General features: G+C 61.2%; 2 protein-coding genes across 3 annotated transcripts in view; one reads left to right on the plus strand and one right to left on the minus strand.

Moving 5' to 3' along the window:
* The first annotated feature begins 2,597 nt into the window (after positions 1-2,597).
* Positions 2,598-11,207, plus strand: FGFR3 (fibroblast growth factor receptor 3). Its single transcript, XM_077136216.1, has 16 exons — positions 2,598-2,655; positions 2,853-2,906; positions 3,934-4,106; positions 4,212-4,335; positions 4,648-4,838; positions 6,175-6,319; positions 6,737-6,927; positions 7,125-7,273; positions 7,565-7,686; positions 7,822-7,932; positions 8,060-8,250; positions 8,327-8,449; positions 8,541-8,611; positions 8,774-8,911; positions 9,002-9,107; positions 9,242-11,207. Exons 3-16 carry the CDS (start codon positions 3,966-3,968, stop codon positions 9,371-9,373), a joined length of 1,935 nt encoding a protein of 644 aa, XP_076992331.1. The 5' UTR covers positions 2,598-2,655; positions 2,853-2,906; positions 3,934-3,965; the 3' UTR covers positions 9,374-11,207.
* Positions 11,208-14,587: 3,380 nt separating this feature from the next.
* The window catches only part of LETM1 (leucine zipper and EF-hand containing transmembrane protein 1), a 103,295-nt gene continuing 92,602 nt past the window's right edge, over positions 14,588-25,280 (minus strand). Inside the window, exons 11-14 of one of the 2 annotated variants that reach the window (XM_077136217.1) lie at positions 20,577-20,711; positions 17,798-17,985; positions 16,869-17,007; positions 14,588-16,078 (exon numbers count right to left, since the gene is read on the minus strand). In XM_077136217.1, the coding sequence (XP_076992332.1) occupies positions 15,917-16,078; positions 16,869-17,007; positions 17,798-17,985; positions 20,577-20,711 (624 nt within the window). In that variant the 3' untranslated portion in view covers positions 14,588-15,916. Of the gene's footprint in view, positions 16,079-16,868; positions 17,008-17,797; positions 17,986-20,576; positions 20,712-25,280 lie in introns of those variants that run through there. The other variant, XM_077136218.1, reaches the window with a different exon arrangement.

Below are 25,280 nucleotides of genomic sequence, written 5' to 3' on the forward strand. Positions count from 1 at the left end.
CTCCTCCCCCTCCCCAGTCCCACAGGTTCTGTTTTCGGATGGACCGACTGGGGGAAGGGGGAGGAGGGACCTGAGCGTGCCTCTGGTGTGGATTTGGGGAGAGGGTCTTTCATTCTCCCTTGGGACCCAGTCCTGGAGGAGGTGGGGGCAGCTCAAGCCTGGCTGGGCTCACCTCAGCCTCAGTTTCCTCCTCCTCCAGGGAGGGCAGATAATGACAGGGCTGTGTGGAGGGGAGGGTTAGGGGAGATAATCCCCTGAGTTCTCATTAGCGGCCCTGGCCTCCAGACCCCCCATTTTGCCCCGAACTTTGTTTTGAAACTTTGCGGAATGTTCCCGGTGGGGCGCGAGCTGGGGCAGCCCTTCCGCCCCACATGCTGTCCCTGGAGCGGCCCTGGAAGCTTCCAGCACATCTCCCGGCCCCACCGGAAGCTTGTTCTCTGGGGTGCCTGGACGCCCTTCTGATGGGGCACGGCAGGGAGCCCCCAGGCAGGCATCCCTTGGCCCTGGGTCTTGCCCCCACGTTGAAGTGCTCCAGTAGCTGTGCTGGGCGGGTGTGGCCCTGGGGGCAGCCTTAGGGCCTCTGGCACCTTGGGTGCGGGTACCACGGGGTCCCCAGGGCTCTGATGACCCCCGAGGGGTGTGGTTGCATGGGGAGGGCCCCATCCACCTGATGGAGAGAGCCCACTTCTGGCCATGGGCCAAGGAGCACCCGGTCACCCCTGACTGTATCACCCCTGACTGTATCACCCCTGACCCCTGGGGGAGCCAGGCTGTGACCCTCCCACTGGCCCTCAGCTTGGCCTGCCCAGCCCCCACACGGTCCCACCGGCCCTCCTGACATCCCCTGCCCAACGTCCCTGGCAGTGCCTGGTCCAGCCCCCGCCCAGGGGGCTGCCTGGGGGGCACCTCTGGGTCCCACAGCCCGGCCGGCCTGGCTGGAGCAGGATGAAGCACATGGTTGTGTCCACGGCCGCCCTGCCGCCCGCCCAGACCAGGCCCCAGCCAGCCGCATGTTGCCCTTGGGCCAGGGCCTGGGCCTGAGGCTGCCACCACCAGCCTGGCCTCCGCCTTCTGGGGGGTCCATGGCACCCGGCGCTGGGTGGTCCCCACAGGACATGTGGGAGGGCAGGAGGTCAGACCAGAGCCCCCTGACCACTGGGCCACTGGGAGGTAGGCCCTGGGCTGCGGGTTCCCTGGGTACACGTGGCCTTGTGGGGTCTCCGGGGCTGTAGGGGCAGCGGGCTGGGCACCACGGGACGGTGTGGGCCCTTGAATCTAGGCCACGCGGCAGCAGAATGACAAGTGAGGGTCACCGGCCTGGCTGACCTGGGGGAGGAGGCTGCCTGCGGGCCACCCACCCCCATGCTGGGCCCTGAGCCCAGGCTGCCCCCTGCCCATTGTCTGGCCCTGGCAGGGAGGTCGGGGGTGACGGTGGGCCCCACAGCGGTACATCCCTGGGCCTCGGTGGCCCCTTGGGGGCTGGGCAGCCTGGCCTGGAGTGGGGCTCTTGGCGGCAGACCCCCCAGCCCACTTCCCAGGCCCTGAGAGGAGGCAGCCAGGGCGCCTTGGCACAGCTCTGCCCCCCAGCCCTGGCTGCTCGAACCCTGGCCAGCCTTGGTGCCCTGCTCTGTTCGGTGGGTGTAGCCCTGAGCCCCCGTGGGCAGCTGCCCAGCAGCTCCCGGCTGGCCTTTGATTCTTTTTGGCTTTGATCCCTTTTCTGGAGTGGGCGTTGCTGAGCTGTCGGCCCGCACGGCTCTGAGTGTGCACACGGGCTCTGCCACACACAGCCTCCAGCCAGCCGGAGCACAGGGCGTCCTGCACTGAGCACGCCTCCTGGGCTGCTGTGGGGGGCACTGCTCCAGGCCCCCTCCCCCAAGGCTCCCTGCCACGGCCGCCCCCCGAGGCCATAGAGCGCTGGGTGGGCCTTCTCTGGGCCCGAGCTGTTTTGGAGAGACCCCCACCATGCTTTTCCGTCTAAGCTGGGGGTCTGCAAAGTGCCCCCCACTCTCATGCCGTCTGCTTCTGTGCAGCTGTGTGCCCAGAGGGACCCCACACTCAGGTGGTTTCAGAATAACAGTATTTCTTGTGAGTGGAAATGATAGCATTCCGATTTCAGTGGCTGTGCAGAGTTTTATTGGGACAGTGGCAGCTTCTGTGCTGAGACAGAGGCCGCCTGGCCACGCTGAACACCCCGGTGGCCCAGCCCTCGCCGGGCCGCTTGGGACCCTGAGCTGACCTGTTCCTGGGGTTGGGGGGCAGCTCTGGGCGCACGTCCTCACCCTCGCTGGGCCCCTGGCCCTCCTGCTGTGGCCACTCTTTTGTCTGTCCCCCGGGGGCTGTCGGGCTGTTTGGGGGGCCCTGCCTGAGCCGCTCTCCCGCCCGCAGAGACCCCGGGCGCCAGGCCCGGGCAGCAGGAGCAGCTGGTGTTCGGCAGCGGCGATGCCGTGGAGCTGAGCTGCCGCCCGCCGCCCGGCGGACCCTCGGGGCCCACAGTCTGGGTCAAGGACGGGGCAGGGCTGGAGCCATCCGACCGCATCCTGGTGGGGCCGCAGAGGCTGCGCGTGCTCAACGCCTCCCTCGAGGACGCGGGCACCTACGGCTGCTGGCTGCGGCTCCCGCGGCGCATCCTGTGCCGCTTCGCTGTGCGGGTCACCGGTGAGCTGCCGGGCGGGGTGGGGGCCGTGCCGGGCCCCTCGGGGGACCGGGGGACCTCAGGAGGGGCAAGGGCCCTCCCTTTTGCCCTGGGGGTCCAGCTCAGTGGGGCCTCCCCAGGAAGTGGTGTCTGCGAACCGGGGCTGGTGGTGGGAAACAGGGCTCCTGGAGCCGACGCCGCCTGCCCTCCCACCTTGCAGACACTCCATCTTCAGGGGACGATGAGGACAGTGAGGACGAGGCGGAGGACACAGGTGAGCCCACAGGTGCCCCCTGGAGCGCGGGCCCCTACGTGCAGGCCGGGAGGCCAGGGCTCGGGCTGGATGTTGGCAGCTGTCCCAGGTGTGGGTAGAGCAGGGGGTGGGGTGTGCATGGGTTCAACAGGCCCCCAACCCTGTGGGCCGCATGGGCAAGTGGGTGCAGCCCTAAGGGGTGGCAGGACAGCCCAGCAGGAGGCCGGTGGCCAGGGGGGTCCGTGAGCAGCCGGGCTGCGGTGTAGCCAGAGCATAGCCACCCAGGTCTGGGCCTGGAACCGCACTGGGGTGGCCGGATTTGGGGGAGCCGAGAGGGTCGGCCTGGGTGGACTCAACGGGAGGAGGGGTTCCAGTCACAATTCAGGGACTTGCCGGCAGGGTGGACACATCCCCAGAGTGGGCCTGGAGGGACCAGTCCGGCTGGAGCTGCAGGGAACTGAGAGAGGACGCCGGGGATGGAGGGGCGGGGCAGGGGTGCACAGGGGGTGTGGGGGTGGGCAGCCCCACAGCCCAGCCCAGAGGAAGAAGAAAAACCAGTTGGGCCGTGAGGGTGGGAGTGGCCGCCGTCCTGGACCCAGCAAGGGATGGGGTGGGTCCCCCAGGACGCCCTCATCCCCGAGCCCCCATGAGTGCTGGCCTGGCCTAGGGCACCGCAGGGGACGGCTTGGTACTCGCGGGGCTCTGGCCGTGGACGCCGTACCTGCAGGGCCCCGGCTCGGTGGCGGCTTCAGCTCACCTGCCGTGGCCGCTGGTCCCAGGCCCGCCCTGGCACGCGCTCCTAGCTGGACTGCGTAACCAGGGCCTGAGCCGACATGACCCGGGTCCCCGCCTCGTGCCGAGGCGGGTGAGGCGGTCCTGGGATGCTGGGGTGAGGGGGGGCTCCAGGTCCTGCCAGCCCAGGAAAAGCCACCCTCGCCCCTTGCAGGGAGAGAGGCACCGACCTGAGGCTGTACAGCAGGGCAGGACCCAAGGGGCACAGGAGGCTGCCTCGCCCCACCCCACTTAGTGGCCACATCTCCTCCCCCAGCAGGGGCCCCTTACTGGACGCGGCCTGAGCGGATGGACAAGAAGCTCCTGGCCGTGCCGGCCGCCAACACCGTCCGCTTCCGCTGCCCGGCGGCCGGCAGCCCCACGCCGTCCATCTCCTGGCTCAAGAACGGCAGGGAGTTTCGCGGCGAGCACCGCATTGGGGGCATCAAGGTGAGGCCTGGCTGTGGGTGCTCGTGGGGGCCCAGGGCGACCCCGCCCATGTGCCCCCCGCCCGCTCGGCCGCGTGCCCACCCCCCCGCCGCTGTGGCCCTGCAGCTACGGCACCAGCAGTGGAGCCTGGTCATGGAGAGTGTGGTGCCCTCCGACCGCGGCAACTACACCTGCGTCGTGGAGAACAAGTTTGGCCGCATTCAGCAGACGTACACGCTAGACGTGCTGGGTGAGGCTCGCAGGGCGGGCGGGAGCGCGGGCAGGGCAGGCGGGAGGGGGGAGGCGGGCTCGCAGGTGGGTGGGCAGGTGGCTAGGAGGGCAGGTAGGTGCACAGGTAGGTGCACAGGTGGGCAGGCAGGGAGGCTCAGAGGTTGGGCTCGTGGAGGGGCTGGCAGGTGGGTGTGCCGGTGGTTGGGCTCGCAGGTGAGTGTGCAGGTGGGTAGGCAAGGTGGGCTCGCAGGTGGTTGGGCTGACAGGAGCCCTTGCGGGTAGGCCGGCAGGGGTTGTGCAGGCAGCGGCGCTCACGCCCTCCGCCCCGCAGAGCGCTCCCCGCACCGGCCCATCCTGCAGGCGGGGCTGCCGGCCAACCAGACGGCGGTGCTGGGCAGCGACGTGGAGTTCCACTGCAAGGTGTACAGCGATGCGCAGCCCCACATCCAGTGGCTCAAGCACGTGGAGGTGAACGGCAGCAAGGTGGGCCCCGATGGCACGCCCTACGTCACCGTGCTCAAGGTGGGCGCCGCTGCCAGCCGGGCGGCCGGGGGCCAGGCTGGGGGGTGGGGGGCCGCCGTCCAGCCTGCTCTGGGCCCCAGGCCGCGCTTGGCTCGGGGAAGGGCCTCGGCTCCCCCGCCTGCTCCCGTGGGCCGGCTGGAGCCCGCCAGGCACGGATGGCACAGCTGGAGGTCTGGGGCCAGAGCCGGGCCCAGGGCGGAGAAAGGCAGGGGCCCGTGCAGCAGCATCCAGGTGCCGAGACGGGGTGGCCGCTCCCAGAGTGTTGGCTGTGGGCAAGCGTGGCAGGGACTTGCCACTGTACCCGCCTGCAGCCCCTGAGCTGCCCTGTTTACCGCAGCTGCGCGGGGGTGGGTTGGGGGTGGGAATGGGGCTCCGGTGGTCACGACACTCAGCCCAGAGAGAAACCTCCGTCTGCAGACAAAGCCGGCCGATGGGGGCGGGAGTGGGCCACGGAACCCAAGTCTCCTCCTCCAGGCAGCCCACCCGGCTAGCCCGTCGGCCTTGCTCCGGGCTGAGGGTCTTGGGGTCCGGGGCCGCACGTTGCCCTGATCCCGGCCGGGCTGCGGGGGCGCCTGAGCCGCGTCTCTTGTCCCCGCAGTCGTGGATCAGTGAGAGTGCGGAGGCCGACGCGCGGCTCCGCCTGGCCGCTGTGTCAGAGCGGGACGGGGGCGAGTACCTCTGTCGAGCCACCAATTTCATAGGCGTGGCCGAGAAGGCTTTTTGGCTGCGCGTTCACGGGCCCCAAGCAGGTAACGACTCTGTCCCACGCCTGCCTGGCTCGCCGTGCTCCGGCTCTGACGCCCTGCCCACGTGCCCATCTCCCGCTCCTGCGGCTGAGCGTGCCGCCGCGGCTGCCTCGAGCGCTGCGCCCCCGTCACCGGTGCGAGGCTGCCCCGCTTCGCACCCCGCGGCTGGCGCTGAGTCCCCCACCCCACGTCCCAGCACGCAGCGGCAGCCGCACCCCATTCCGCGAGCGTGCGTTTCCTGCCTGCTGCCCGTCTCCAGCCCCTGGCTGCACTGCCTGCTCGCCCCCGTCTGTCTGTCTGTCTGGCCACCTGCCCGCCTGCCTGTGCCCGCTCCCTGCGCTAACCCGCATGCTGCCTCCTCGGCCGCTCGCCTGCCGCGCTCTTGGGACAGAGGACCCGCCGGTGGAGGGCCTGGCTCCGGGCTCGTGCCGACGAGGAGGAGGAGGCCGCGGTGGCCATGGTGCGCCGTGGTGGTGCTGGTGGCGGCAGTGTTTCCCTTGCAGCCTGGCGGACCGGCGGTGGCCTCGGCGGCGGTGGCCCGGGGCGGTGCGGGCGCTGGCCTACCTGTCGCGCTCTCTGCTCTCTCGTAGACGGCGGGCGCCAACAGCACCGACAAGGAGCTGGAGGTGCTGTCTTTGCACAATGTCACCTTTGAGGACGCGGGGGAGTACACCTGCCTGGCGGGCAATTCTATCGGGTTTTCCCATCACTCTGCGTGGCTGGTGGTGCTGCCAGGTACTGGCTCCTCTGCTGCGCTGCCGCTGCTGCGCCCACTCTGGGCCAGAATGTGGGCTGCCCGCACACCCAAGCCGCCGGCCGAGCAAGGAGCCCGGCCCCTGGCCCCCAGGCCCGGCTCACGCCTGGCGTGGGAACGAGGTCGGCATGGCTCCCCCAGAGCCCACCGTGCACCTCGGCCGGGCCCCCGATGGCCACACCGGCGGCTTTGGTTGCCTGGGTGCCTGGTGGCGGTGGGGATGCTGTGCTCGCTGGGTCCCTCTGCTCCGGGTCTGTTTTCCTGGTTCGCTGGTGCTTCTGGTCACAGGATTCTCAAGACCGGGTGGAGGCCTCGGTCACTCCCCCAGGAACCCTGAACCCCCCAGGGCCCGAGCCCCCTGCCCTGCGGGCCAGGCCCCCGATGCGGTGTCTTTGCAGCCGAGGAGGAGCTGGTGGAGGCCGACGAGGCGGGCAGCGTGTACGCAGGGGTCCTCAGCTACGGGCTGGGCTTCTCCCTCTTCACGTTGGTGGTGGCAGCCGTGACCCTCTGCCGCCTGCGCAGCCCCCCCAAGAAGGGCCTCGCCTCGCCCGCCGTGCACAAGGTGTCCCGCTTCCCACTCAAGCGACAGGTAACAGAAAGTAGATACCAGGTTCCGAGCCGCCCTGCCCTGCCAGCCGCCCGGCTAGGGGACACAGTCCCTCGGCCGGGTGGGTGTCCCACGCGGCACAGATGCTGCGCCCCAGCTTTTGCGGCTCAGTCTGGCTCTGTGCAGGCACAGGGCCCCCTGCCTGGGCCCCTGGCACCAACCTGCCCTGCCCCCCCAAGCAGGTGTCCTTGGAGTCCAACGCGTCCATGAGCTCCAACACACCACTTGTGCGCCTGGCCCGCCTGTCTTCTGCTGAGGGCCCCACGCTGGCCAATGTGTCCGAGCTCGAGCTGCCTGCCGATCCCAAGTGGGAGCTGTCCCGGGCCCGGTCAGTGTGGGCGCCAAAGGCAGGGACCCGCGGGGGCGTCCGTGGGGTGAGGGGTAGTTGCCGGGCAGCGCCTGCTTAGGGCCAGGTTGGGGACCCTGAGGACCCGCACGGTGGAGTGGGGAGGAGGCTGCACGGGGAGTGACATTCCTGGGGTGGGGTCCAGTGTGAGGAACCCCCTCTCGGGGTTCTGGGCAGGGTGGTGCCCTTGCCTCAGGGACCCAGCCAGCCTGGAGGGCTTCCCGGTGGTGGCGGCTGTGCCCAGCGCTCACCGCCCCCTGCCCCTCCCCCCAGGCTGACGTTGGGCAAGCCGCTCGGGGAGGGCTGCTTCGGCCAGGTGGTCATGGCGGAGGCCATCGGCATCGACAAGGACCGGGCTGCCAAGCCCGTTACTGTGGCTGTGAAGATGCTGAAGGGTGAGGCCGGGGGCCCGTGAGGGGGCGGCGAGCGGGGCCGGGACTGGTGGGGGGCGTGGCCGCGGCCAGTGGGGGCGTGGCCGCGACTGGCGGGGGGCGTGGCTGCCTGACGCCCGCCCTGATGCTCCTGCGCAGACGATGCCACCGACAAGGACCTGTCGGATCTGGTGTCGGAGATGGAGATGATGAAGATGATCGGCCGGCACAAAAACATCCTCAACCTGCTGGGGGCCTGCACGCAGGGCGGTGGGTGCGGGGGCCGGGGCGGGTGGGGGGGGCGCGGGGAGCCGGGCGTGGGGGCGCGGGGGCCGCCCACGGGGTCGCCCACGCGTCCACCCACGGGGTCCGCCCTGCTCACGCGTGGCCGCCGCAGGGCCCCTGTACGTGCTGGTGGAGTACGCGGCCAAGGGCAACCTGCGGGAGTACCTGCGGGCGCGACGGCCCCCGGGCATGGACTACTCCTTCGACACCTGCCGGCTGCCCGAGGAGCAGCTCACCTTCAAGGACCTGGTGTCCTGCGCCTACCAGGTGGCCCGCGGCATGGAGTACCTGGCCTCCCAAAAGGTGGGCAGGTGGGGCGGGCCCCCGGGGGGGGAGGAGCGGGCGGGGGTGGGGCCTAGCTCAGACCCCCGGCCCCCAGTGCATCCACAGGGACCTGGCTGCCCGCAACGTGCTGGTGACTGAGGACAACGTCATGAAGATCGCCGACTTCGGCCTGGCCCGCGACGTGCACAACCTCGACTACTACAAGAAAACCACCAATGTGAGCCCCCGGTCCGAGGGGCAGAGGCGGGGGGGTGGGGGGGGGGCCGCGCCTGGGGTCCCCGTACCAGCGCCAGTCTCTCTCCTCGCAGGGGCGGCTGCCCGTGAAGTGGATGGCGCCCGAAGCCCTGTTCGACCGCGTCTACACCCACCAGAGCGATGTGTGCGTGTGGGCCGGCTGCAGGAACTGCTCCTGGGGGGCTGTGCGGGCCGCCCCTGTGCGCCCACCTGTCGGGGTCCCAGGCTTGGCCGTGGGGGCTGCGCCAGGGGGGCTGCGGGGACTGTGGGGGCTGACCGCGGGTGCGCCCCCCCCCCCCCCCCGCAGCTGGTCCTTTGGCGTCCTGCTCTGGGAGATCTTCACGCTGGGAGGCTCCCCATACCCCGGCATCCCCGTGGAGGAGCTCTTTAAGCTGCTGAAGGAGGGCCACCGCATGGACAAGCCGGCCAACTGCACGCACGACCTGTGAGCCCCCCGTGCCTCCTCAGGGCCGCGCCGTTGCCCCCCTGCGCTGGGCAGCCCCCGCGGGACCCTGAGTGTGCCCCCGCCCCGCAGGTACATGATCATGCGCGAGTGCTGGCACGCTGCGCCGTCGCAGAGGCCCACCTTCAAGCAGCTGGTGGAGGACCTGGACCGTGTCCTGGCCGTGACGTCCACCGACGTGAGTGCTCCCCAGGCTCCGGGCCCCGCACTTACCCCGTCCCCGGCACCTGCAGGCGGGGGTCTTGGGGGAGGCTGGGCCTGCAGGGGTGGTGGGCAGTGGGGGGCAGTGCTGACCGGTCCCCCGCCCCCCAGGAGTACCTGGACCTCTCGGTGCCCTTCGAGCAGTACTCACCTGGCGGCCAGGACACGCCCAGCTCCGGCTCCTCGGGGGATGACTCCGTGTTCACCCATGACCTGCTGCCACCGGGGGGCCCGCGGACATGAGGGTGCTGCCCGCCAGGCCGAGCCCTGCAAGCCTGCCCTTGCTGCTGCTCCCGCGGGCGTTGTCGACCACTGGGGCCTGCCAGCCTGGGCCCGAGACTGGATGGACAGAAGGACAGACAGAACCTTCAGATCTGTGTGTGTGCGCGTGTGAGAGAGTGTGCTTGTGGTCCCCAGGTGCTGGGGTCCTCTTGGGGTGCCCGAGCTCCATGACAGCCCGCTGCGCCTGCAGCCCTGAGGCTGCTGCTTTTGGGGGAACAGGGTGTGGGATGTAGGGGGCCCACGCACCCCGCAGAGCCCCTTGGGGAGCTAGACAGACCGCCGCAGGCCCGGCTCTCGTCCCCTGTGGCTATCCCACAGGTGCAGACCGGGGTGGGCCAAGCCCCTCCAACTGCCACAAGCTGAGCCTGCGGGAAGCTCCTCGGGCGAGCTGGGCTCCTGCCCGCGTGGCACCTTGCACCCAGCCCCCCACCTCCAGGATCCCCACTCCCACCAGTTCCTTGGAGACGGGCATTACGGGTACCTGAAGGCAGAAACCTGTAACTTCTCTGGAAGGTTCGATCCAGAAGCGAGTGTACATTTGTATAAATAGATGCCGTGTATATGATATATATACGTACATATAGAGATATAATATCTATGTGGGGAAAGAAGGCAGGACCCTGAGCGGGCTGAGGGTACGGGGACCCGGTGGGGGCTTTGCAGATGGAGACAAACGCTGAGGCAAGCTGAGGAGCCAAGGGGGCTTCCCCAGCATTGCAGTTTTGTTTTAAAAATTGTAATTGGATCTGTATATTTGTAAAGCTATTTATCGGCTCTCAGGCCCCCTGTCCATGCCATGCTCGTGGCATTTAGCCAGCTGAGTGGCAGAGAGATTTAAGTCTTAACTTATTAACAGCTAAGAGGGTTACGGGATTCACCGAGAAGGCTGTGCTGGGCACAGGGGCCCGAGGCCAGAGTTGGCCCCCGCCGCCTAGAGTGGTTCATCCGAGGCGACCCGGTGAGCATCTTTTTATTTCTTTTGGCCTTTTATTGCAGGGGAATTAGATTTCTACAGGGTTTTCCTTTAGGAGATTTTATTTTTTTGACTTTCAAAACAAGTTGGTATTTTCATACGAGTTCTAATTGCTGCAAGACCCGGGCACAGGGCAGTTTCCAGCCAGGGGGCTGGCCCCGCGCGCAGGTGCAGACGTCATTAGATGTCACGAGTTTATATCTATCTATCTATCTATAATTTATTGAGTTTTTACAAGACGTATTTGCTGTAGTGTTAACATCTCTTGTGCAAGGCTTCTAGACTTTTTCCGGCCTGGCCTGCTGCCACTCGGCTCTTGGGTGAGAAGGCTGTGAGCTGAGTTGAGCCCCTGCTGGTGCTGACACCGGGCCCTGGCGGGGCAGCAAGGGTGGGGGCTCGGGGCGGTCTCTGTCCTTGTTGTGCCTGTGGGGGGGAGCCACACCAGCAGACCATGCTTTTGTCACCCTGGCAAGTGGGCGTGGAAAAATAAAGAGCGCCGACTGCTGCAAATCTGCCCTCTGCCTTCTTGCCCCCGTGGCTCTGGGGTCCTGGGCTGCTGAACAGCCCTAGCATTTGCCCCCCAGGGAAGGAAGGGCACCTGGGAGCTGAGGAAACAGTGGCTCCGGTGGGATGCTGCTCTCCAAGGGACTGGCTGCCTGGGCCCCCCACCCTTTAAGGGTTCCCACCCCAGAGGGGGCCGGGGGGTCAGCCACTGGGGGCCTGGTGCTGCCCAGAAGGGTTTCTCTGAGGCCTTCCCTCGTCGTGACCCCATGACGTGGCTGCCTGTGGGGTGGGCTGGGGACAGCAGGTTCCTAGTGCCCCTCGTGGGTCCATCCGGGTCCTAGGGGCGGCTGTTCTGTGGTTTACCACTTGTAAACCATGCCCCCAGCCCCTCGTTCAAACCAGAGCTTGCTAGCAGGGTGGGACGGGGGGGATGTTGTGTCTTGTCCACACCAGTGGCCGCAGCCCTGCCCCAGCCGGCCCCTTCCACGCTCCACGGCTCCTCTGCCTTTGGGCATTTTGGGCAGGTGTGGACATCTGGCCAGCCCGTCTCCTCCATGTCCACCCCGAGGGAGCGGCCAGACGGGCAGGATGGGGTCAGAGACATGGCAGGACCCCGCCCTGTGGGAAGCAAGTCTGGGGTGACTTCCTAGAGGAAGGGATTTGGCTCTGGTTGCAAGCCCTGGGGCCAGCGGGGTGGATGGGTCACCCCCTCACCCCCTTTTCCTGCCGCCAGGCTCACTCCCAGGTGAGGGAAGGGGTGGTGGGCAATGCTGCCTGTTGCTGTGAGGGCCACCTGGGCCAGCGTGGCCCAGCCTGGCCCTTCTGCAGACCCTGCCGCCACCCCCCCTCCCAGCTGCTCTTACCTGCCCAGGGGCCCCTGTGGGAGCTGAGGCCTAGCTGGTGCGGGGCCACGGGGTCGGTGGTGGTGGGGGGTAGCCAGTACAGGACGGGGCCATGGGGCGGTGCTCACCCCTGGCCCTTGTGCCAACCCCCCCTCCCGCCCCCAGGCCCTCCTGGGTCACCCCGCAGCTCGGAGCACGGCCCAGGGGTGCCCTCTAGTGCCCGCTCTGTGCCAGGTCTGCTGGGCAGCTGGGCTGGCATCAGGCGCTCTTCATGGGGTCCACGCAGGGCTCGCCGGGACTGAGGGGACCTGGGCGCCCCTCTGCTGGGTGTCAGGACGGTGGACTTCAGGTGTGCCCCGCCCACTCCTCCCGTGGCCCCGGCCCTGCTCACCTGCGCCCGCTTCAGCCCCAGTGCACGGGGGATGATGCCACAGACCCAAATGCGCCTTCCCTAGCGGGACCTCCCCCGCCGCCCCACAGCCTCGCACGCGGCTGCTTCTCTGAATTTGGATCCCCCCGGTCAGGCACTGCCTTGGCGACTGGTCTCGTCTTGGCCTTTTGCAGAGGCCAGGCCAGCGTCCCGTGGAAGGCCCCGCCTGCCGGCTGTGGCTGCAGGGTTCTGTGGGGACGCCGGAGGACTCCTGGGGGAGGGAGGTTCCTTCTGATGTGCATCCAGGCTGACGCTGGGGTGCCGACGGCTGGCACTCTCCCGAAGGAAAGCTTCCCCGACGTCCTTCCCCTTCGCTTCTCGTTTCCACAGTGAGAAATGTGACACGAGAATCACCTCTGATGGTGGCAAGCCAGGTTTCCTTTTCTCCACCTCACCAAGCAGCATAGGGTTTTGCTCATCCAGTTTTTTGCATCCAGTTCTCGTCTTCACCCTTCCCGTACTTCTCCACCCCCAGCTTAGACAGGGAGGGCCCTGCAGACTTGAGCCTTGTCTCCCCACAGAGCTCCAGAAGGCCCCGGGCTCTCTCGGGCTCACTCCGCCCTAGCCCCACCGCACAGCCCCTCCCGGCATGGGAAGCTCTCCAACGATTTGTGAGGGAGGCTCCAGCCCCCAGCTGCCCTCCCAGCCACGGGGCCTGTGTCCCCGGGGTCTAGGGCAGGCCCGCGAGGAGGGACGTGTGAGCCAACTCCTCCAGCCCCCAGCATCACAATCTGGGTGCCCGGGGCGCTCCAGAAGGCAGTCGGAGCAGGCAGCCCCCTGTCCACTCCTGCGGCTGTGCACGTGGAGTCCACAAGGAAGCACACAGCTGCCCACCCCATCCTTCCTGCTCACTTAGGAGCCTGGTCCCGTCATGGAGCCCAAGGGAGGTGTGGGCAGGCAGAGAGCCAGGTGAGGAGGGTCGAGCAGCAAGGAGAGGCCACCACAGGCAGGATGGGGATGCAGTGAGGCTGAAAGGAAAGGCTGGCATGTCCCCTCAAAGACTCCCTTCCCCAACACCCTCTGAAGCCAGCTGCAGCCTCTCACCTCCCAGGGCCGGTACTTCTCCTGGTGCCCTGATGTTAAGTGGGGTCCCATGTCAGCTCTGGGCTGGCTGGGCCGGGTCTGACCACGCACCAGGGGTCAGCCTGTGCAGTGCTGGGTCCCCCACCTCCCCAGGGGCCCTCTGAGTCTGTAAAAAAGTAGGCCACGCTGGGCATGGAATCGCCCAGGGTCCCGGGCCCCCCAGGAATCTGGCTCCTGTCCCCAGTATCCTCTGGGGCCTCAGGCCCGGCCAGGGCTGGGGGTGGGGACAGCTTGGTCAGGCTGGAGGGTGCGTCCACTCAGACTGACTAAAGCAAAGGCCCCACCGGCTGTGCCTTTCATGTCACCTTACACCCCTGGGGGTCCAGGAAGCACACAGCAGGCTGCATTGGCCATGTCATGGGAACCCAAGGAGGTGGACGCTGCGTCTGACACAGGAGGGGTTTCCCCAGGGGTGCCAGGTCCCCTGACCTGCAGACCCCTCCCCCTTTTGCATGACTATGACATCTCCCATCTCTACTTCTCATGTGTCACCAACCCACATCAGAAATGCCAACTTGAGCTGCTACAGGAACATGAATTCAATATTTGAATAGAAGTACTATTTTTAAGTCAGGTGTTTCCACATGGCCTGGGCAGAGGCTCTCGGCCAAGCCTGACAGAGGACCTGCGGGCGGGTCTGGGAGGGCCGAGAACTCGCCTCCCCACCAAGCTGCCAGTTGTGAGGAGAGCAGATTCTGAAGGCCCAGAGTGACGCTGGGGGGCCCCTGCCGACACGCTCTGTCCCATTTACGCAGCAGGCACCGAGGCGGAGAAAGGAGATGTGTTCTCAAAATCCTGGGGCAGCTTGGGCCGGTGTCCTACCAGCTCCTGCGGCCGAAACAGAGCCTTGCTGCAGCTTACAATACAGAAGGCTCTTATTTCTGGAACCACCATTTCTCATACCTGCATCTGGAAACCTTTTCAGCTGCAATAGATTTGGTACAACAGAACCAGACAGAAAGTGAGGCGGGAAAGCCAATGTTGCTGCACTGAGAAGGGATGCACCCACAAAACCTTGGCCTTTCTCCTAACTTCTGAGACGAGCAGCTCCGGCTTGGGGTTCAAAGCTGCAGGTGCTGCCCTGGGCCCTCCAGAAGGGAGCGAGCAGTCGAGCAGTCCTTCCAGACACAGCAGGTGGCGGAGTGGACCCAACTTCAGGCAGTAGTGGTTGTGGACAGTGGCAGGAGGGGGCACTGCTGAGCAGCTGCCGCCCACCCTCCAACTGAGCCCCAAATAACATGCAACTGGGGAGTGAACTCCTGCCACTGAAGGGGTACCTCTGGCAGCTACAAAAGCTTTTCAAATGACATACGATTTTATGATAGAAGAGCAGGCAACTAAAACAGGTTTAAAGTAATTTATAAATTAAGCATCCAAAACATATTTTTTCCCTCAAATAACTGAAATTTAAAACCTTTAGGATCCAACCATTACTTTACAAAGGGTTGCCTCTGAGAATTCATCTTACTCCTATTTTACAAACACGCTGCATGGTGTGGATGAGTGCTGCCAAGGCCACCTGCCCCTGCCCTGTGCCTGCAGGTCCCTGTGTCCGCCCCCTGAGAAGACCACCGCTGGCAGGACCCAACTCTGCCCAGAGCTGCGACCTGGCATGCGGCTGCGAGCCCCAGCAACGCACACCCCAGCCCGGCCGGGCCCCTGGGCCTCCCAGTGCTGACATGCTGTGCACCCTCCCGTCCCCATCCACACCCAGTCCCCAGGCTTGGGCCAGCTCTGTGCATGTGGCCACTCTTGTCCAAGGTGCTGAACTGGCCCCCGACTCTGTTTAGCACTGGAGCCCCCAAAGCCCAGCGTGCTGGCTGCCAGGCCATGCCCAGGTGTCTCCTGCTCCAACAGGGGCCTGGCTGCTCTCAGGACACGATGGTGCCTGTGCTCCCCAGTGGCGGGAGTGTGGGCCCTGCTTACTCCACAGGGGCCAGGGATCTGAGCCAGGGCCCCAAGGGACGTGATGCTGTGGGCTGTCACCCACCCTGCCCCAGCCCCTCTGAGTGGGCTGGGTCTCAGGAAACCCCAGAAAGCCAGCCAGCTTCAGATGCAATGTGCTGGCTGTGCTGGGAAAGCACATAGGACTGCTGTTGGGGCTGAGACATGCCCGGGACACGGCCTCCAGGATCTGGTACCCACAAGTGTGTTCACCAGGACAAGTGGCTGGTGCACCCCAGGCCGGGGCCCACTGCTCCAATCACCCAGGCAAAATCAAATCCAGCAGTCCGGGCTGGAGACATTCCTCAAACCTCAACACTCAGTTACTCACACACTAGCTGTGCTAGGGTCTCCAACTGCATACTACACACGGGGTCTGCCAGGAGCCAGGCGGGCTGTGAGTGGACTTTCTTCTCAAGAGTCACCATTCCCGACCTTGGAAACGCGTGCAACGAGACCTCATGGGCAGTCACACCAGGTGCCAGGTCCACAGGTCAGGGACGGGCAGGCGCAGGGGCGCCCATGCTGTCTCCTCCCAGGGAAAGGGCGCTGCTGGGCCGCCGTGGGCCGCGACGTACGGCGTGGGTCCAAAGGCACAACTCGCTGGCGGGGTGCAGGGGCTCCATACTGACTGAGTCTTCATGGAATGATGGGAAATTAAAAATGACTTGGATCTTAGAAGTTTTGGGTTTATTCCAGACACATTAAGAGCTGCCACCAGGAACCGGCTAGTTTTTCGCCTCCACAGCCTCCTTCACAGCCTCCTTCTCAGCCTTCTCCTTAGCCTTCTCCTTCTCTTCCACCTTCCCCTCCTTCTCCAGCGTTGCCACGATCTCGGCCACCTGGCTGGTGGAGACGTGTGTGTCCTCCTTGTCGATCAGCTCAACCACCTGCACACAGGGGAAGGGGAGAGGGGTCCTCTGCTCCCACACCGAGCTGGGGGGTGCTGAGGGTCCCCTAGCTTCCAGACCCCTGTCCCTGGGGGCCAGGCCCGATGCCACCCTGCTCTTGGGGTGAGCTGAGAAATGAGCCGAGGTGTCTAGTGGCTGTGGGAAGAGCACTGCCTTGTCAACTAACACACCAGGGCTGTCAGGACACTTCTTTCCTGGGAACAGAAGTGATTATGGGGAGCAGGTAAGCCATTTTCAGACCAGAACTTGTGACCTCCTCAGGAAGGCTGTGTTGTGCCAACAGCGGTCCCTCCAGCCCTCGCTTCCTGGCAGGCTGACCTCTCAGGCCTGCCCAAGCAGCCCCAGGCAGGTGTGCACGTGGGCCCAGACTCACCCCGAGCCTCCTGGCAGCCAGGTGTCCTGAGGCCCAGGCATGGGGTAATGATAGAGGTTGGGGTTGTGCCTAAGCGCAGGCAGCTAGCACCAGTGATGCTTTCACTCTGAGCAGGATGGGCAGGTGTCTGGGGCAGGGGCTGAGCCCAGGCCATGTAGGCCTCTTGGCAGGTAGCACTCAGCAAGGGGGAGGACAGCAGCTTGGGCGAGACACACCGTGGGGACCAAGGTGGGGGGTGGCTCCATGGACCGGGCTTGGGGCCTGTCACTGGTTCTGCAGCTGTAACGATTCCTCGCCTCCCTCCCATGGCAGGATTGGGGGCTGCCCAATTGTGGGGGCAGCAAGAGCATGCCCCTTCCTGGCTGCCCTCAGCCCACCTTGGCCTGCCTGACCCACCTTGATGAGGTCACCGATGTTGACCTGACCATCCTTGTCCTCGTCCAGGGCCGCGGCCAGGCTCAGGAGCTTGCTTTCTGGGATGTGTTTGACCTGCTTCATGGCACTGACAAGCTCAGCGACACTGATGACGTCCTCCCTGGGGAGTAGAGCCCGCATGATCTCCTGACCACCGCACCTGGGACCCCTGGCCAGCTCGAAGAGTCACTGCAGGCCTCGGCTCCAAGGCAGCAGGTGCCTTCTGTGAGTGTCCGCCCCATCAGCCCCACTGCGGTCAGGATGACTACGACTGCTGGACAGCAGTGCTCAGGCCTGGCTCTCACAGCCCACTGGAAATGCCCCGCACCGTTATGGGGGACAGGCTGGCATGCGGCCATGGGCTGGGCAAGGGGCTCCTGGCCCTCTGGCACCTGGGGCCTGGGCACAGCACAGGCTCTGGACAGGGGAGGAAAGGCAAATGGGAGGCAGGGGCCTGGAGACCAAACTCGGGGGCCGGGACCCGTGTCTACTCGGCAGGCCCAGGCTGGCTACAGCCCAGAGGGAGGCTTGGGTAGGGCGACAAAGCAGACCAGACAACTGAGGGGGGCGGGCCCAAGACGGGCTGGAAAGCCACAGATGCCCATGGGCACCACTGACACACGGAGGCCGGCGCGGCGCAAAGGAAGGAAGACCACAGGCCATGGTCCCGGCTCTGTGCGCGGGGACTGCGTGTACTCGGGCTGGAAAGGCCCAGCGAGGGGCACAGAGGCACCTGCCAGCTTGGCGGCCTTGGCTCTCCTGACGTGCGAGGGTGCGCACTACCCGGCAGAGGCAGGCTCCCACGTGGGTCTCAGGGCTGCTATTGCTGTGCCCCCAGAGAGCTCAGGTGACGGGAACACAGGCAGCCAGCCTCGGGGGCCACCCCCCGCCATCCCCCGTCCTGCACCTACCCTGTGGGTGCACCCTCGGCCTGGCCCTGCGCCCCTGCCTGCTGGCGTGACTCCAGCTGCACGATCATGCTGTCGATCTGCCCGATCATCTGCTGCACCCGCCTGGTCAGCCTCCTGCTGGCCGCGGACTCTTCCACCAGCTGCTCCTCGCCCGTCTTTGAGAGCTCCTTCTTGATCTCTTGCAAGTCCTGATGAAATTATTGTTTACTTTTAAAAAGGTCACCTTAGAAAAAATGACAACCCAAACTTAAAACTAATTTTAACTTGTAAAAGTAATTAAATTAATCCAAACTAGCATCACGAAGATGAAAAATTCTAGGCTGGTCAGGAGCCCCGAAGCCAGGAAGGCAGTGGGATGTCAGATTAAAGCGCCGCCAGCAAACAACTGCCAGCCCAGAGTTCCACACCCACAAAGGAGCCTTTCAAACGAAGACATGAAAACGTCCCCAGATACCCAAACGCCATGGGAGTTGGTCACCTCTATCTAAGGCAGCCCTAGAAGTGAGGCTAGAAGCGAGGCGAAAGCCAGCTCTGCAGGAGAAAGGAAGGGACACTAGAGAGTTGAGTGAAGCCACGTGAAGAAATAAAGTGTCCAGTGAAGATAATGACATGAGTAAATATAAATGCCAGAACTACTGTATTTTTTATTTGTGGCATTAATTTCTATCCCCAAAGGATCTAAAAGGCAAATGCAAAAAAATAATGATAAATCAATGTATAAAGATGTAGTGGCAAAAACTACATAAAGGGATGTAGGAAGAAAGTTTATGTAAACTATTGAAGTTAAGGTGGTAGCGAAACAAATGAGATTATTATGCATTTAGGATGTTAAATTTAAGCACCATGGTAACCATGTAGAAAAATATCAGTAAATTATGCACACACTTAAACGAGAAGGGCTCTGAAGGGTTCTGTACAAAAGATCAACTAAATACAAAAATTGGCAACAACAGAAGAATTGAGGGACAAAAAAGGGCATAAGAGTCACAAAAACCAGAGCAAAATGGCAGAAGGAAGTCCCACATTCTGCCATTATTTCCAATGTTAAGCACAGAATTCCCACGTGATGTGGCAATCCCACTGCCGGCTGTGTACTCAGAAGTGAAAGCAGGACCCAGGACGCTTGCACACCAGTGCTCGCCACGGCAGGATCCACAGGAGCCAACAGGTGGGAGCAACCCAAGTGTCCACCAACAGCCGAGGGATAAACGAATGTGGCCCCGCCATAAACAGTGAAGTGCTGGTACACGCGACACCGTGGATGAGCCCTGAGACGCTGTGCTGAGTGAACCGAGTCAGGCGTGAAGGGGCAGACACTCAAGCACTGTACACACCTGAACCGGCTAGACTATGCAACCAGAGGCAGAGTGCAGGGGCCCAGGCTGCCAGGGATGGGGCAGGGGTGGGGAGCTACCGTATACTGGGGTCTTCTGCTTGCAGTGATGGGAAGGTTCTAGGAATTGAAGGTGGTGAGGAGAGCACAGCAGCGTGAAGGTGACGAACCCACTGAACGGTGCTCGTGGGTTGAAATGGGAAAGTTTATGTGATACACATTTCCACAATTTAAAAAAAAAAGAGAAAAAGACAATGTCATTTAAATGCAACATGTGATCCTGGGCTGGGGGAGAAATGGGCTCAAAAAAGAAATTATTGGGACATATGAAAAACCAGAACACAAACTAAGTTCTCAGTGTTAAATTTCTTGAACTTGATAACTGCACTTAAGGTGGCTACATAAGTGAACATGCTTGTTCTCAGGAAATGCGGAGGGAAGAGCTACATGTTCAAGGGCGAGATGTGTACAGCCTACACTCAAAGATTTAGAAAATACATAGGCAAATGGCAGACAGACAGATGGGTGGATGGACAGACTGAAGGATTCAGCAAATGCATCAAAGCATTCAACGTTGGAGGAGCTGGGCATCAGGGTGGGAGACGTTGGATTTCTGCATGGATTTGAATGATTTAAAAATAAAGCTATGGCCCTTGAAGACATCATGGTGAGTGAAATAAGCCAGACACATACAAAAACCCATGGAATTGCATAACACAAACAGTGAACCCTAAGCGAAACCACAGACTGTATCTAACAGTACAGTTAAAAAATGTGCTCTCATCAATTGTAACAAATGTTCACACCAACGCAAGGTGTTGATGGGATGTGGGGGAGCCTGTATTTTAGTGCATGATTGTTCTATAACAATAACCCACAATTTCCCTAATAAGCAAAAAATATTCTAATATAAAGGAAAAAAAAAACTTGAAAAGAGGTCTAGGCTGTGTGTGAAACAGAAATCCATTAATTGCAACCACGGACAGTTGCAAGGTCTTATTTGTATCTGTCATACAATTATTTGTTTGAGATTTCTGCAATCTAACGTGTTTTTGTAAAGGACATCTATTCTGTATCTTGACTTCACTGGTACTGACTAAAGAACAAATAAATGGCCACAGGGCTGAGGAGTGTTGTGTCTCTTTAAATTCCAGGTGAGCTCTGCCTGAAGGTGAGGGCTGGGGTGGGCGGGGGTGGGGGATGGGGGGAGTGGGGGGCGGGCTGTGCATGCGGAGGGCGGGGTGCAGCCTCACAGTCAGTGCCCTTCCCCCGCAGCCATCGCAAGGGGAGGCGATATTGTCGAATCCAAGAGACAGGCTTTTCCTCAGAAAACAAACAAAAATCTCACCTGAGGAACAAGTCTGGGGGCAGATGGCAAACGGTGGCACCCCCCTCGCGCTCCCGGGGCCCGCCCTCATCTGGGGTGACCGTCCCCCCGCGGCCCACCTCGCTGTAGTCCTGCACATCCTCCTTGAGCAGCTCCAGCTCCTCCTTCTCCTTCTTCAGGGACTGCTGCTGCTCCTTCAACTTGGAGCAGGCGTCGCTGATCATGTCGATCTCTTCCTTAGTTATCTCTTCTCCCTGGGAAGCAGGACACAACACACCTGAGCAAAGGAGAACACTTGCCCCTCAAGCACTCCACGCCCTGGGCAAGCGTCTGGCGGCAGCGGCCACGGCCCACAGGGGCCCTCGGCGACCCCCGCACCCCTAAGGCCGTCGGCAGCACCCAGCCCGCGCCACCCGCACAACTGTGGTCTCCCCTGCACCGCAGGAAGGCACGTGGTCTGATGGGTTTCCCACCTTACGCCCACAAGACACTCAATGCAAGAGTGGGCGCGGCAGCCGCTGCCAACCATCTTGTGCCCAGGTGTCACCCCCAAGTCCAGCCCAACAACCACGGGTCTGCCTTCTGCACAGACTGGGTCGCATCTTCCAGACACCCCACGGTCTGACTTCTCTCGTCCAGCAGCGTCATCCAAGACCCCCACGTTGCAGTGTGAGTACATTCCTTATGGAAACACCAGTATTTGTTTATCCACGGACACTGACAGCTATCTGCCTTTGTCCAGTCTTGCTGCTATAAACCTCATGTACAAGCCTCTGAACGGACGCACACTTGCTGTTCTCCTGGGGAAACAACCAGCAGTGGAGGTGCTACGCACACGGCAGGTGCTGAGACTGTTCTTCGCACACCCACTGGCAGAGTCCTGGCGCCTCCAGGCCTCGCCAGCTGTGCTGTGAGGGGCTTTCCCCTGGGCATCTAAGCTGCGCCCCCCAGGTGCTCCCGCTGTGGACCTCCTTCCCATCTGCACGCTTCCCTGGTGAACTGTTTAAATGGCCAATTTCAAAAATAAAACTACTGGACACTCTACTTAAGTTGTAAGAATTCTCTTTATATTCTCAAAACAAGTCTTGCCCGATTCACGTTCTATAAATATTTCCTCCCTGTGGGCTTACCTTTTCATTCTCCTGTCTCCTACCTCCTACAATGAATTATTTTAAAATTCTACAAAGGTATGGCCCATGACAATCTGAGCAATTAAAAAACAAAAATAAAAACATTTCATCACCACAGACAGTATGAGAATTACTGGGTTAACACACTTAGAGCTTAAAACAGCAGCTGGCATTAAGGAAGGGCTTCGTAAGGGACAAATGGAGATGATAATTATAGCGCTATCATTGGGTTCTCACAAAATGAGTAACTTATCCCGAAATGGCATGCTCCTGAGGCTCCCGACATGACCTTTTCCTGTTGCTGTGGCAGATTCCATGGCCCACAACTAGCCCCGACCCTGCACAGCGACTCAGCGGCACTGAGCATACTCGGTGCTGCAGGCCACCAGCTTGTTCGAGTTCCAAAATGTTTCCCTGCCCCCGAAGAGCTGCCTGCACCCTGCAGCATCACTCTCCACACCCCTCCCCGCAGTTACGGAGCTGCTTCCCGCCCCGATGGCTTTGCCATGTCTAGGTGTTCCACACCAATGGAATCTTTCATGACCGCCTGTGGCAGGTTTCCTTCACTCAGCATGTCTTCAAGGCTCGCCCGGAGGTAGCCCGTGTCAGAATCTCATTCCTTTTTATGGTCAAATATTCCACTGAAGGCATGCAGCAGTCGGTTCACCCACTTGTTGCTGTGCTGTTCGGAGCTGCTATGCACCCTAGAAAAGGCCATGTTCCTTTAATCCATTCCTGTGGGTGCTCACCTACTGTGGATGGGACCTTTTGGTTAGGTTATTTTCACTGAGATGTGACCTGCCTCCTTTTACCGGCGTCCTTTATGAGAGGATAAAGGACAGTAAAAGCTGAGCGAGTGGAGAAAAAGCTCTGGAGAAGCTAAGGGAGGATCCACAGAAACTCAGAGAGGAGGCCACTGAGCTGGAGGCTGAAAGCAACAAAACTCGGGAGTGAAGGACCAGCAGACATGGGCCATGTGCCTTCCTGTGTGACAGAGGTGTCCCGGGTGCCAGCAGCCTGTCTCACTGCCCAGGTATCGCCCCCTTGGTGCCTGGAGCGGGGCATTTTCACAGCCTAAGAACTGTGAATTGTACGTTGGTAGCCCCCCATTGTAAAGGCCAACCCATTTCTGGTACATCCGTTCCAGCAGCCTCTGCAAACTGACCATCGGCTGACGGACCTCTGGGCTGCCTCCACCTCTTGGCTGCCACACTTAGTGGTGCTCACGCATCTGTGTCCCAGTGTCCTTGTGGCAGGCTTTCATTTCTCGTGGGTGTGCACATGGGAGTGGAGCTGCTGGGCCATGGTAAGTCCAGGTGTAACTGAGGAACTACCAAACACATAAGGGTTTTTCCAAGTCAAAGTTTTTAATTCTGATAAAGCCCAATGTATTCATTTTCTCCTCTGGATCATATATTTCTGGATACATTTAAGAAGTCATGACAAACCCAAGATCACTAAAATTTTCCCTATGTTTTCTCCCAGGAGTTTTTATAGTCTCAACTTCTACACTGAAGTCTGCAATCCATACTGAGTTAACCACTCTTGTGAGTCAGGCTAAGGGTCATGGGTCATCTTTTCGGATGTGGGTATCAAATGTCCCAGCACCATCTGCTGGGAAGATTACCCTTCCCTGCTGGGCTGTCCTGACATCTCTGCGTGTGTGTACAGGTATATGCATACAAGTGTGTGAGTGTGTGTGTGGGGGGTTACTTCTGGTCTCTACCCTGTGGACGATGTCATACTGCCTTCGTCACTGCAGCTTCAATGTCCAGAGATCAGCTACTGCAAGCCCCTGACTTGGTTCTTTTTCACAGTTGTCTTGGCCATTCTAAGTCCTCCGCCTTTCCCCAGGAGATTCACAACCAGCTGGATGAGAGTCTGCCGGGGTCTCAACTATAGTTGTCTTCAATCTGCAGCTCAGTCTCGGGAGAGCTGACATTCTGGCAATACTGGTTCTCCCCATTCAGGAGTACAGATATTTTGGTCTTTGTCACTGCATGTTTTGTAAGATTCAATGTCAGTATAGGCCTTGCATATCTTTTCTCAGATTTACCCCTAAATATTTCATTTCTTTGGATGCTATTGTAAATCATACGCTTTTTCAAACTTCAGTTTCTGAGTGTTTAGTTGATTTTTCATATGATCATGTCATTTGTGAATAGACAGCTTTACATCTTTCTTTCCAATTTTCAGGATTTTAATTTTTTTCTTACTTTACTGTTCTGGTGAGAACCTCCAGTAAAATGTCAAATAAAAGTAACAAGAAAAGACCCTTCCCAACGTTTCACCAGTAAGAGTTATACCAGCTGTATGTTTTCTGGTACATTCTATTTATCATGCCGAAAAAGTTCCTTTCTACTAGTTTACTGAGAATTTTTGAAATCAGGAACGGATGGTGGATTTCTGCATCTATTGAGATGACCATACATGGTTTCTCATTTGCCGTCAGTTAACATGGTAAATACACTGATTGATTTTTTAATGTTACACCAATTTGTAATCCCTGGACAAACCCCACTTAGTCCTAATGTCTTACCGTTTTCATATACAGCTGCATTTGATTTGCGAAGTTTGCTATAATTTTCACATGCACGTTGACGTCATGGAACAAGTTGGGAAATGTCCCTTCCTTCTCCTCAATTTTCTGCTAGGACCTGTGTTGCACAGGTACGGTTTCTTCCCTAAGGGTTTAGATGCATCAGTGGAGCCATGTGGGCTTGAGGTTTCTTTGTGGAAAGGTTTTCAGCTATACTGCAATGCTAACTGTCCCTTGAGCAGAGAGATTACACCCAGAACCCAGGTCTGCACCAGCACACAGGGCCAGTTCAGACCACTGCGTACTTTCTTCCCAGTATTTTTCCAATGAGAAGTTCTGAGTTGTACTTTCTCAAAGGTCTGTGCTCGTTTAGGAAATCTCTGGCAGCTCTCAGTTCACAACACGCTCTCTTCTATCTCCTCCTGAGAGCTCTGGAGTTCTTACACTGCAGTCTTGTATCCACTGGAAACGGACTGCCTCTGCTACCATGGACACAGGCTCACGGTCTCAGCCCCGCTGACTGAACGGCCGGCCCCTTGCCCCCACCCCCGCCCCCCAGTGCCCCTGGTCCAGCACACCCCCGACCCCATGACAGCACCAGGTTTCCTCCCTAGCCCCTGGTCCAGTAGACCAGGCCCAGCTCCGCCTTCTCCAGAGTGCCTGGGGTACCCCGCCCTCTCTAGGGGTCTCCCTGGTGCCCCAGCCTTGCCGGTTCCTGGGACTGCACTGCACGGTGACCTCTGCTCTTCAGCCACACTGTGCCGATAAGCACGCCCCATACCTGCTGAGGGTACGTCCCTCTGTGTGTCTCACAAGCCTTGCATAAGCTTTAAAGGCAACAAAAGACAGAAGCCCATGTTTGCCTTAGGCCTTTGGTACCCCCTTGGGGAGCAGTGTGGGGTTCGGGAATCCCACTCCTCCCACCGGGGCAAACCCCATTATGCCCTTTGTGCTGTACCCGGTCAGTGCCGCCAGTCCTAAAGGCTGTTGCAGCCCCCGCTGCCCCATGCCCCACCCTTCCCCACAGGCCTCCTCTGGGACACGCAGCCCAGGTTCTGAGCTTTATCCCTCCCTCTTCTGGTACCAGCACAAGGCTGGCTCTCCCGAGAACTGGTCTGAGAACAATTCCAACTCCTGTCCTGGCGGGGGGCTGT

The sequence above is a fragment of the Tamandua tetradactyla genome, chromosome 19 (assembly GCF_023851605.1).
Source record: "Tamandua tetradactyla isolate mTamTet1 chromosome 19, mTamTet1.pri, whole genome shotgun sequence".
Taxonomy (NCBI): Eukaryota; Metazoa; Chordata; class Mammalia; order Pilosa; family Myrmecophagidae; genus Tamandua; species Tamandua tetradactyla.